The following is a 12,900-nucleotide window of genomic DNA, read 5'->3' as shown; positions in this document are numbered from 1 at the left end:
GGGTATAATACCCTCATGTTTTATTCAGAATATGATCATATGAATTCTGGCTGAAGGCTTTTTTCTTTTCTATTCAATGGTTATGCGGAATACATAGCCACCTTTGTTATCCCTTGAGCACGATGGAATATTGAAATTGATACTGTATTGGTGTCGACCTGTGATGTAGATGAATTGAAATAAGAGCTCAGTTTTTCAAGTATCATATACAGTATAAGCCGCCACTGGGACATGTATAAAGTACAGTGTGTTTCATCAAAATAACAAATGTAGTGCGATTTTATCATGGAAATTCAACTAATTTGATAGAGTGGTAATGGAAGTGCTTCTGTTTTTTTTTTCCTTTTTTGAGATCTGTATCTGCTGTACATGTATATAAAAATTCCAGATCAAGCCCCACGTGCTCATGATACATGCATCAAAATATGCTCAATTTCAGTTTTTTGAAATGGAATGATATATGCATCATATTAGGTTTTACAAAATCATCTTTAGATGAGTTCACATGCATTAGTACCTGTGATTCATTATCATTATGTACTTTGTAGAACACGACACTATAGACTATCTTATATTATTTTTCTATTAAATGAATATTCTGCTCTATCTGTCTACAAGGCAGGGCAAGAAGAATTGTGCAATATTTGAATGTGCTAACAAGATTACATGTAACAACAATAAAGCTGAGCATGTGATAACTTTGATTCATCCCCCTTTCTCACATGAGAGATCATTCAGCCACATTTGTTTATACAGAAGTAGCGAGGGTTGCAATTAAATGTGATTTATATGAGCTAGCTGTCTTCCTCTGCACGCTAAGTGAGCCCTATTTATGAACGGATATCCTTCCATGTATTTGTGCCTTAGAACATTAATGCGCAAAACTTAAGTGGTTCATCTCGTGCTTTTCTTTTTCACTCTTATTGTATTCACACTCTGCTGTATATATAAACCAGGGACACAACAACATTATAGAAAAAATATACTGCTAGTACAGTGATTAAACTTTACAAAAACGTCTATTAAAGAGGCAAAAGAGAAAATTAACTTTCAAACAATTTTAATGAATTTCTGATCAGTAATTTATTGACAAAAAACACACAATATGACATAATTATGTTGTAGACAGACAAGTTATTTCTAAATCTTTTCTAAATTATAAATATTTTAAAGTCCATCATAATGGGAAAGATATTTATTCTCATATATGATTCATAAACCTTCACTTTTTATGAATACTTTCTCTTTTTATTACAACAGCAAGTGGGAATCGACAAGGGAGAAATTCCAGATTTAGCGAAGGTAAGTTCTCCTGGCAATCTTAGATGTGTTTGTAACTATTGTCTTGTGCATCATGTTCTTTAAAATGGTTCTACATGGTCTGGTGTAATGTATATTTTGGATTGTGGTTTTTTTATTCTGTACCAAAATTTGTCAGATGAAACTGTAACATCAACATTAGATAGTGTGAAAGCATTGTTTCCGTTCAAAAGTCTGCCAGGCATTGTTTGTTATTGTTTGTTTAGTGTATATTTGTATAATTATGTTTATTTAGCAGGTTATTAATCATCCTGTATGACTATAATGTGAATTACATGTTTGTAATAGAATGTTGATCCACTGATTTTTCTGTTTATTTTTGTTATTTGTATGAATGGCAACAATGTAATTGCGGTTCGTTTTACGAGGTTCGGAGATGAATTTTAAAGCAATAGACACTGCAGTGCAGTATTCCTGTACACCACAAAGCATTTTCTTTGTTATAACCTGTACGAATACCAAAGCAGATATACACATAAATGTAAAATCAACATAAACATGAACAATTATTTTATAATTGTATGAAATTGATAGAAATGATAAAGATAGTCGAGAAAATCAAGGAGCCAAATTTGAAGAAAACTTATAAATATCCAAATAGAAATAGAGAACCTCAAGGTCGTAGGAATGCTAAAGGAGTAGAAGAACAAGGAAATTATTTCACAGTGCATGTTGTTATTTTAATGATTAAATCTATAATTTCATGTCTTTCTGAATGTTGTCTTGCATGTAAATTATCTGCAGTTTGGTGATGCCCCATCTGAATATAAAACAGTGAGTTTCCTGCATGATCCCTCTTTTAATATACCAAATAGATTTCAAATATTGAGTTTATACTACGCAATAAGCCTGGCCTCTTACATGTATCTAAATACGAAAAAAAGGTATCATGACTGGGAGAAGCAACCTATGTTTTTGCAGCAAGAAGAGTAACTCCCCCTTTACGCTTTCTTCATCAAGAAATAGTAATAAATGTAATTATTTTAAATGTATAAAAGCAGACAAAAATTGTGTGGATCAAACACATGTTTGAATAAATAATCATTCAACAATTTCTCCTAATCCTTTGCTGTATTTGCCATCACTCCAACAAGTGTCAAATGGAGAGGACCTTTAGGGGTCTGCCACCTGAATAAGATACAAGTATGCCAAAATTATTTGCATAGTATAAGCTTGAAACTGCATAGGATAACATATCGTATTGTACAAAGATCATGATCTATTGTTGAGCTACTAACCAATAATTATAACTGAAGTAAACATGGTGCACATTTATATCTTGTTTGAATTGCCGTGTTTAATATGTTGTTTCCATGGAAACCAATGGACATAGGTACATGTAAGCTGACACAGTGTTTTGATTTTTATCACTGGCTGACTTTTGAACAGAAGCAATGCATGATGCTGGTTTTTGTTTTCTGTTTGGCTTTACATAAAAAAACATTGCAATTTTGTTTCCACAACTTTTACAGATATTGTTTTGAATTTAAGGATTATAAGAACATTTTTATCTTTTCTTTTGTTGTCTCATTTATCAACCCATATCTCTGTATCTTTCATACCATTTTATCACGATCATACCGTGGTTATATACATGTATTGTACATTTTACTCTTTCATTTGACTACTCATCTACCAGCTAATTTTCTTTTTATACATTAAATATGTATTTTTGTTTTGGTGAGAAATTATTTAATTATTGATTATTATATATTATAATACACCTTTGAAATTATTTGATTTGCCGTCATGTAATGGAATGTGCAATACCCTCAATGTTTGTAGTCATAGTAATAATGGTGATGATGAATTAGAAATGGATCCTTCTATCATGATGCTATAAATGGTGACATTTCATAATACATGTATGATGGGGGAAAGAGATAGAGAGAGAGAACCTTTTTGATGGGTCTTCACCATTATGCCAGACACCTTCCCGATTCAGGGTGCTGTGCACGTGACCTGTATCCAAAAAAGAAAAAAAATTGGTTAGACAGTGACAGAGTGTTTTGTTTGTTTCAGGAGAGGAATTTGCATTAGGGAAAATATGTTGCCTCAGGCAGGTCTCGGAGACTGTAATAGTTCATACACATGCTCGTTTGTTTTAAATTCAAGCTGCATCGTCAGCAATATTTACAAATAATCATTGTGGAGTTTGGAAGTATTGTTTATATGCAAATTGTCTTTGTTGACCCCAACCCACTACCATATTACTCTCATGGGACCGTTTTTTTTTCTGATTCAAACTTCTTATTAAATAGTACATGTACAAGTACTTTTCTGGATTTTGTATGATTCATAAATTGACATTAATAGATAGAATCTGAAAGCCCTAAATGTACATGCAGCGTTCTCGCCAGTGTATAATACGCATGGTTCAAACACCATGCGTGCGGAAATGGAGATCAAGTGGAACCATGCGTAAAATTTCAGCGACATGCGTGGCGACATGCGTGGAAAAATTAAATGGAAATATTCATAAAAAAATAATACACTCCATGAACTCATCTTAGTGATATCAACTTAATTTATCGGGTTGCGCCGAAGTCCCACCAACTTAAGACCACTTACAGGCCTACTACGGCTAGGAAAGTGGCAAGGCGCCCAGCTAGCTCGCGGCTGCTCGCTACGGTTCTCCTCCCGACTCCCTGGTCCTTTCATTCTCTCCCAGTCATCCATGCAGACATAAAAACCACACACACAAATTCTCTCCCCATCATCACAAGATCAACTCACTGCAAACATTATACACACACAGGACACAACGCAAGCACATGTTTGACCGTGGTTTGACCCTGGCAATTGTTTCTTCGAAGTGATTGTTTATAATTTTTAGTGCTGTGATGATAGAGTGATTTCCGTGCTTGACTGATATCTGATTTGATTTAATCCAAGTTTGAATGTGTGGTACTTGGTTTACTTGAGGTCTGTATGTTTACTGTTTAGTATTTTTAGCCCATTATTTGTCAAGAAACATCTGCATTCGTGTCCAAATACAATGTAAAAAGATAAAGTTTTTGTAGAACTTTCGTACAATTCTGAAAAAAGTAATTTTATCATACAATATACCTGCAAGCCTGCAAATGTGAAGTTGAAATTATTTAAATGATGCATTAAAAAAAAAGACTATCCATCATGAATGCCGTCCAAAGCCTCTCTTTGCAATTAAATTTACCCTGACCTAATTTCTCAACACAGGCCATGTAGCAGCCAAACCCAACACAGAATGAAAAGGGCGGCAATCTTGTAACCCCTCCCCCCACCGCAAGAATATCAGATTTCCAAACATCTGAGAGATTGTGCAATACTAGCGGAGACAAAGAAAGTTATGTAAACAACTCGCAGAGGGTTGGGACTAGTCTTTGTTTTCAGTCACTTAAGAAAATGGCAAACTGGATAAAGGTGAAATACATCCTTAAAAAATGATTGTTTGGAATGAAAAGACTAAGATTAAAGGAAATATGACTGAAAAATATCCATAGTTCAATCGCTAATTTCATTACTGACAGAACAATAATATGTGTTTTATTAACTTCTGGTCAATATTCCAATATGACAAGACTCCCATTTAAGACTAGCGAGCAAATGATGGTGGGGGGTTCTGGAATGAAAACCAAAAAAAAAACTTCTCACACAAGTCACACACAAATCCCAATACACTAACTTTGATGATACAATCACGAGTGTTGCTTAAAGCAACGCACGTGCTCTCTACTGGCTTTGTACAGTCACAGAAATACACACAACACACACGATAAATCCTCAGTCACATGCACACGGCATACACTGCAGGCTCCAAGCAGAGAAAGTTTGTCCTCTGCTCGAAGTAAATCATTCTGTCAGCTCCAAATTCCATGTTTTTTCTATCTCAGTGCTTGGATTCGGCGCTGGCTCCCAAGCCTACTGAACGGCAAGTATCTGTGCATTTGTGTGGGCTTAAAAATACGCCACAATGGGGCTTCCTTAGCGTCTCTATTTGATGAAAAGGCCGTCGCTTCCGCGCTCCGCGCGGGAGGGGTGAACCCCCCTCCCGCACCCACCCCCCAGGAGTGGCAGCACAAGTCCCCGACATGCGTGATTTTTTTTCTGGCGAGAACGCTGTGTACATGTGTACTTCTTTACATTAAAAAAACACCCCAAAGTACTCTGTTCTATATTTGAATAAATTTTCATCTTCATCATTTCACTGAATGTTGCCCTACCAACAATAATTACTAGATTTAGTAGAATATGAGTAGTATTAGTTATTAATAGCATATTCTGCAAATATTCATTAGTGTATAGTGTGGAATAAATAATTCATCAGCTTTTGATAACATACATGGAATATAAAGTTTAGTTTCGTGTATTGGTTTCATACAGTGATAACAAAGCAAATCTGAAATTTACTCCTGATAAAGACTTTATTAAATGTCAAAAATTTTAGAAACTTTGAATCAACTTTTTATTGGCCAAAAACCACAATCTTTCGGTTTTGTTTTGTTATCGCTATACATATATATGTGTAAACATATTTCAATGTTTTTGTTTGTGTTGGTGCTGGGGTGTGCTGTGCACCTGACATTTATTTTGCTTTACTGTAGATGCTGTTAATTTTCATCAATATTCCACTCATAGATGAGAGTCTTATCACTATATGCCATACTGTACTTTCTACATGTATTAACTAATACCTATATTTGCTTTGATGTTTAATATTCACATTAATTTATGTGCAATTTCTGTATAAATTAAAGTGGAATCCAACCTTCGTGTCAATGAAATGATTTGCGTAAAGAAAAATAAAAATGAAATTGTGAAGTTAGAAAGAATTCTGACAAAGATGAAGAAATGTGTGGCTATTTGCAAATAGTTCTACCCCCCCCCCCCCCTCCGACTTTCTACCTGAGCTGAATTTCCCTTCAATGAGACAGTTTCAAACATTTAGATATGTATAGGCCTATATTGTTAGTGAAATTATTTGCTCTATGTTTCTACAAAATGCCATGGTATGACACAAAATGTTTCATAAAATAACATTCGTAAAGTTTAACAAGCATATGAAGAGTGAAGAATCTTTAACTTACCCATCTTTATTATCATACTGTATTTCTGCATAGAACCTATCCTGTCTTGTCCACATTGAACTCATTTGTTCAAATTTCAGCGGTTTTATTTTTGTCACTTGTTTTTCAGGCCCCAAGTAGTCTGTTAGAAGCGCTTGAGCAGCATCTGGCATCTCTTGAAAGCAGCAAAAAGTCAAACTGGAACAAGTGAGTATACTGGTAGTTGCACAGGTTAAAAATAGATGGAGAACAAGCAACATTCCTCGATACCATTTTGTTCATATCTAGGTCAAATGTCATTGATGATGCTCTGATGATGTCATAGAAAAGTTATGTGGGACATGTTAGGAGAGAAGTATATTTTGATGAAATTTTTCTCATGAAATTGTTTCATCTTAATGTAATAATTAATTTATGTACACAAATGGAGTCTATTTAACAGGTATTTTCAGAGCTTGTTTTTACTTCACCCCTCCCCCTCCCGCCACTAAATTGCTTCTTCATATTTATTATAATATTAATAATAATAATATAGGTATATTTACCCAGGGTAGCCACTTCAGTTTCGAAAACTGTTCTACCAGCGGGCCCTGCTATTATTTAATTTTCTTAGGTTAGAAGTTGTGTGTTTATAATTACACATGGGTAGAAGCAAATTAAAGTCAAGCTGACTATGAAAAGTAAGGATGACATTTGTTTATGTATAAGTGGAAGTATTATGGTCTAGTGGTTCTGACTCTTCCCTTTCAATCAGAGGATAATGGGTTCAAATCCCAGCCATAGCCCTAGTTTCCTCGAGCAAGAAATCTTGTGAGCCTGTACTTAAAAAGTTGCGCACCACAGGATAGCCAGCCGGACTAAAGCCTGGTAGGTGTTTCATGTAAAGGCTGTTTGTAAAGTTACGCACCACTTTATGCATGACTGGAACAAGTTATCAGGTGCACTAAAATACATTTACCTAAGAAGGGATACATGTAATAATAGAAGTAAGGTTCACCAGTCGTGCATAAAGCAATCGGTAATTTAAGAAGAGCTTTATGAACCACCCATCAGGGCGATTACTCAATCCTTGCATTGTAATCATCATCATAGTGTAGTAGGTTTCACGGTACACCATGTATCTTTCTTGGGCAAATGTTGGTCCTGAAAAGGACCACCCAATCTCGACGTTTCGACAAGTGTGTTCTTGTCATCCTCAGGAGAATGTAAAGTTTGTAAAGTAACGCACCACTTTATGCATGACTGGAACATGTTATCAGATGCACTAAAATACATTTAGCGAAGAGGACGACAAGAACACACTTGTCGAAACGTCGAGTTTGGGTGGTCCTTTTCAGGACCAACATTTGCCCAAGAAAGTACATGGTGTACCGTGAAACCTACTACACTATTGTTCTTCGCCATGGAAACCTTCAGAAGTTATAAAATTCATCATAATTTGCGTCTTCTATATCTTCTTCCTTATATACAGAGCCAATACAGTGCAGACAGTTTTAAATGCATTCTCCTCATCAGCAGCAGCCATTGATGATGAAGAGAAGAAGAAAGCACTCGAGGACGAGAAGGCAAGATTAGCAGCACTCAAGGCATGCATATATTTTGTCAGTTTTTAGTTTAAAACCTTACCTTTCCATCTGTACGGTAGACTCTGCATAAGTCAAATAATTCAACTTGAAGCAATTTTTCAGGCTAGAATATACGAAACGTGTTCATATCCTTTTCTAGTATGATTTTTACACTAGCAAAAAATTCCTTAACCCCTATTAAACAGTAAATGGAACTAAATTGCCATTTAGCTTCACCTATAGTACGGGGTTATTCTAAGTCCACTTTCTCTTCTCACTGCGTTTTTGCAAAGTGGGCTAACCCCACCTATAGTGTGGGATTATTTAGCCCTGCAAAATAGCAGGATTAGCCAAGCAATTGCTGTGCTAAGAGTGATAGTCTGGGGTTAAGATCGCTAGTTTAAAAACATTCCGGCCAAGCCAAAGAGAGTGCTCAATGTATACTCCTGGGGCAACGGAGCCAGCACTGTTGACCAATCAGAGATACGCACTCATGAATGGCTATCACTAGGCAGGGATTACTAAATTATGTTCTGTTTGAGATAAGCAAGCATTTTCGTAGCCGGGGTTGGGCGGAAAATTGAGCTTGTGTTAATAAAAAAAAAATAGTATGGGGTTAAAAAAATCCGTTGCAAAAAGGTATGAATACAATTTCACCTAAAATTTGAACATATTTCTGTTATCCCAAGAAATTTGATAAATACAGAGTCACCTGTTTATTGTATACCCTTTATTGAACTTTGTCAGAATCCAGCTTCAAACTCAATCTATTCAGTCTCTTTATCTATTTATTTTGATCTATACCTTCTTTTTCTTAGTCATTATCTACCATCTCTCCCTCTCTCCTTTTCCTATTCTTGTATCATTTTTATCTCCTTACCCCTCTAAGTATACCCCTACAGGAGCCCAATTGCAGAACTGCCACAAAAAATATTCAAGCACAAGTCTCTAATATATGCAGTTCATTGGTTACGAATCAAGTCACATTTGAACAGTTTTTTTCTACAAGTCTACTGTACATACAGTTTTGTGATCCCCTCTTCTTTCATTTTCAATGTAACCAGTCTTTACTTTTCTGTGCTATTTTTTTACCTTATTTTTCACACAATGTCAATTGTCTCCCCCACTTATCCACTGATATCTCTTCACTCTCTATTCATTTTCAGTCCACTCTCCTCTTCAAGTATTCTTATCAAATTTCCATAATGGTTTGGTAAAGAAAAAGTATATTTCTCTCCCCAAAAGTAGGTGTATTGCACTATCTAGATTCTCACCCCTCAAGGAAGATTCTTTTTATCTATAACAATTCCCAAAAGAGTCTGTTCAGTGAAGTAGATCCGATTGAATGAGATTAAAACCCCTGCCATTAAATGAAGCTTTATGATTTGAGTGTTGCATAATCATTGAGATGACTTGATAGTTTGATAATCAAAGTGGAAATGTGATTTCAAAACAAGCAATCAGCTTTTTAGGTGTTTGCTTGAGACACATGTAGTTTTATGTATCTTATGCAATTCAAACTTCATGATTATAGAATTTCAAAAGAGTGCAAATCGTCATATTCAAAGGACCTGGGGCCCGTTGCAGAAAGAGTTGCAATCAATCGCAACTCTAACAATTTTGCGCAACTTGATCATCAACCAATCAACAGCGCGCATTTGGGACTTGCGATTGATTTTTTGGCTTGCATTTAAACGCAACTCATTGTGCAACGGACCCCTGAACACACATGATATGAAACAAATTATTTCAACCTACATGTATGTTCTTTCCTCTATTTATTTTAAATAATCAACCAAGGATATAAATCGTAAAATTGTCCAGTGCAAGCAAATACATTGTTATGTGATATGCATATATATATGGTTTTGAAATTGTTATCCCTCCCTCTCTCCCCACATATATGCAACTTTAGATTGTGGATTCGTTCCCCTGTGATGTGTATATTACTTTCAGCAATAACCATTAGTGCATTCATGAGAGTATTTTGCAGTAACTAAATTCATTAATAATTCATTTTTTTCCATCTTTAAAACAACTTGCATACTGTACATGTACATGATAGTGTGTACTATATAGAAACGGTGTATCTGCATATGTTTCTACAGTGTTTATTCCGACAAGGAATCCATTTCAGGGAATAATTTTGCTTTACAAATTTGAATAGCATTTTTGGTCATAAGAGAAAAGCTCTCAACAAAGTAATGTACAGTCCAATGTAAAAAAATATGCTATACAAAAGACTTAATGCATAGCAGTCTTTCAAAAATGTGGAGCAAATTTCAATGCGATACCAGGAAAATTTTTCCCTGCATTTGAAATGGCGGTTATTAAGAAATCTATGAATGATATTCTGTGTGGAATTCACTTTTTATATCAGTCCTCTGTCAATCCACAAAGGACTTCATGAACTGAAACATTTAAAAACAAATTGCAATGACTATTGAGAGAAATTGAAATTTGTTTTGTCATTGATTTGGGGCTGTGAAACATGGCCTTGTTTCAGTATAACCTGTCTACTACTGAAAATATTACATGTATATTGCTCTCACTTTGACATAAAGGATGCAGACAATGCTCAGCATTAAGCATCTTGTAGAATGTGCCAGGAATCAGGCATCTTAGCAATAAATCCTTATACTACATGTATTTGTCTGAAATAATATTTTGACTGGGATTTATACTAAATTTCACTTTCTTTGCACTGTAAAACCAATGTTTTATTACTAATGGCCAAGTTTTAATTACTATTATATCTATGGCATTGGCTATACCTTGGAGCAATAAAAAAAATGAAATAAAAATGAACAGATTAGCTAAATCACTGTAACCTTCAGACACTTCTGAATCATTGTATTAACCTTTTGAGCTCTAGTATTGAATGAATTTCTGCATGTTGGTTTCGATACAAGGGATTCCTTCAACTTTATAAAGGTTCTCGGTAATAACAAAGGTGATGGCTTTTGGGCCTCATTTACATAAAAAATTATACCTGAATGATTCTCCCTTCCTTGATAATCAGCACTGATTATTACAGAGACAGTCGTAACATGGTTTTGTACATCTAATGGTCTGTGCTATTGGCGGCAAGCATAGAGTATTCATATATATTGTTTTTACAATGACATGTTATACCTACACTGCACATCTCATGGTCTGTGCTATTAGCAGCAAACATCATATAGTATCTATCTCTTCTTGACTTCAGAATTTTAGCCATACCTTTGAGAGTTATAGCGAGACCTCACAGAGTTTGAATGAAGTGGCAACAACCATCCTCTTTGATTTTAATGATCAGGTACTCCCCTTTGCCTTGGCTACCATAAATGATCTACCTTTGCCTTCAGGCATGCCTTTTAGTTTGCATCATCACAAGTGCATTTTGGATTGGAATTGATCCGATTGATCACTAGAGAAGGTTTCAAACCGCCTCGATCGTGAGAATCCCCGTTCAATTACGAGAACTTTTTTAGGCTAAAAGATACCGATTAATCTATCTTGCATTCACACCGCCCCGAAACATACCCTACGGGATAAGTTCCTGAAGGTCCAAGCATGCGCATTATGGTCTGATAAGCAAGCAAGGCACGAGATATAAAATCATTAGCTCAGCAGTCACCCAATGCGCCCACGCCCAAATACACGCTTGGATAAAAGTTCCCGTAAATTGCTTTCACATTGCCAACATACCTGCGACCTTGAGAAATCCCCGCGAAAGTTCTCGTAATTTTGACAAGTACCTACCATTTAGTGGGAATTTTCTTTCGGGAAGATAACGTGTAATTTGCTTTAACATTGGCCAAATTACCCTGGTACTTTCTTATCGGGGTAAATTTTCCAATCAGAAAATACCTGGAACTGACGAACTTCGAGGTGGTCTGAAACCACCTGAGTTGAACAACTAATAGAAACAGATATTTCATGGCACAGACTTTATTACCGGATAGAACAACAGATAAAAACTGCAAAAATAAGGTTCATGGTTCAGTTGTTTTACAATATGCGTAGTGAATTTCAGATAACTTATGGAATAATTTTTTTTTTTCAATTCAATTCACTTTATTCACATCCATTAAAAAATATACAGCATACAATATTACATAAATATGAATGTAATCTTACATGTAGAAGTAATGTGCATGAAATATTGAAATATTGCAATTCATAGGAAAGTCATGCTGTCATGTAAACAGCTGTTAATGTGCTTTTTTTTTCATTGCCTGTCATCAATACCTATCCAAATTTCAAATGAAAAGGCTTTGAATTTTCATTTACATATATTGAGACAGAAAAAAGTAGATTCAAGTAAGTTTTCTCTTCATTTCATTGAATTCTTATCATGGATTGGCATAAAGTTGAATTCCTTAATACTAAAGTACATTATATTTTGGTGAATAATATCAGAAATACTGTAAAGATAATATTGGTGTTTTAGATTGATATGTGGCATGAGCTGAATAGTTCAAATCATCATAAAAAAAGCAACATAAGTACATTGTACAGCAATACTTATTGATATTGAAATAGTATTACAAATAGCATGAAGAAATACATTTATGAAGTCACTAATGTGCCAATAACATTAGGTGGATAAGAATTAATAAGAATAGTTCACTCTTGCATGTCTCATTCAAGCATGATACAGGGAAATTATGATGCAAGAAATCCACCTAGAAGCATCTTCACCACTGCATTCCAAGTAAAAAAAAGAGTAGATATGGAAGGAATCCATAGAAATTGGCATGTAGTGCATGTTGAATGAACTTTTGTAGGGAAAACCCCTTTGCCTATCTGATACTTTGCTCATAATCCGTAATGAGATTGCATTTGTTTTCACCTTTAATAGGGATTATCAACATGATTGCATGAAGAAATGTTGAGCGTTGTGGCCCAGTGGCATGTGGAGCGTTGTGGCCCAGTGGATTAGTCTCCGGACTTTGAAACAGGGGGTTGTGGGTTCGAATCCCAGC

General features: G+C 35.2%; 1 protein-coding gene across 6 annotated transcripts in view; it reads left to right on the top strand.

The window, feature by feature from the left end:
• The window catches only part of LOC121413410 (phosphatidylinositol-binding clathrin assembly protein-like), an 85,688-nt gene that overhangs the window by 47,731 nt on the left and 25,057 nt on the right, over window positions 1-12,900 (top strand). For all 6 annotated transcript variants that reach the window (XM_041606220.1, XM_041606217.1, XM_041606214.1 and 3 more), the window contains exons 11-15: window positions 1,261-1,302; window positions 2,065-2,094; window positions 6,496-6,572; window positions 7,837-7,951; window positions 11,139-11,228. In XM_041606220.1, the coding sequence (XP_041462154.1) occupies window positions 1,261-1,302; window positions 2,065-2,094; window positions 6,496-6,572; window positions 7,837-7,951; window positions 11,139-11,228 (354 nt within the window). The remainder of the gene's footprint in view (window positions 1-1,260; window positions 1,303-2,064; window positions 2,095-6,495; window positions 6,573-7,836; window positions 7,952-11,138; window positions 11,229-12,900) is intronic.

This window comes from Lytechinus variegatus, chromosome 4 (genome assembly GCF_018143015.1).
Source record: "Lytechinus variegatus isolate NC3 chromosome 4, Lvar_3.0, whole genome shotgun sequence".
NCBI lineage: Eukaryota > Metazoa > Echinodermata > Echinoidea > Temnopleuroida > Toxopneustidae > Lytechinus > Lytechinus variegatus.
This window is presented reverse-complemented; position numbering and strand designations above follow the sequence as displayed.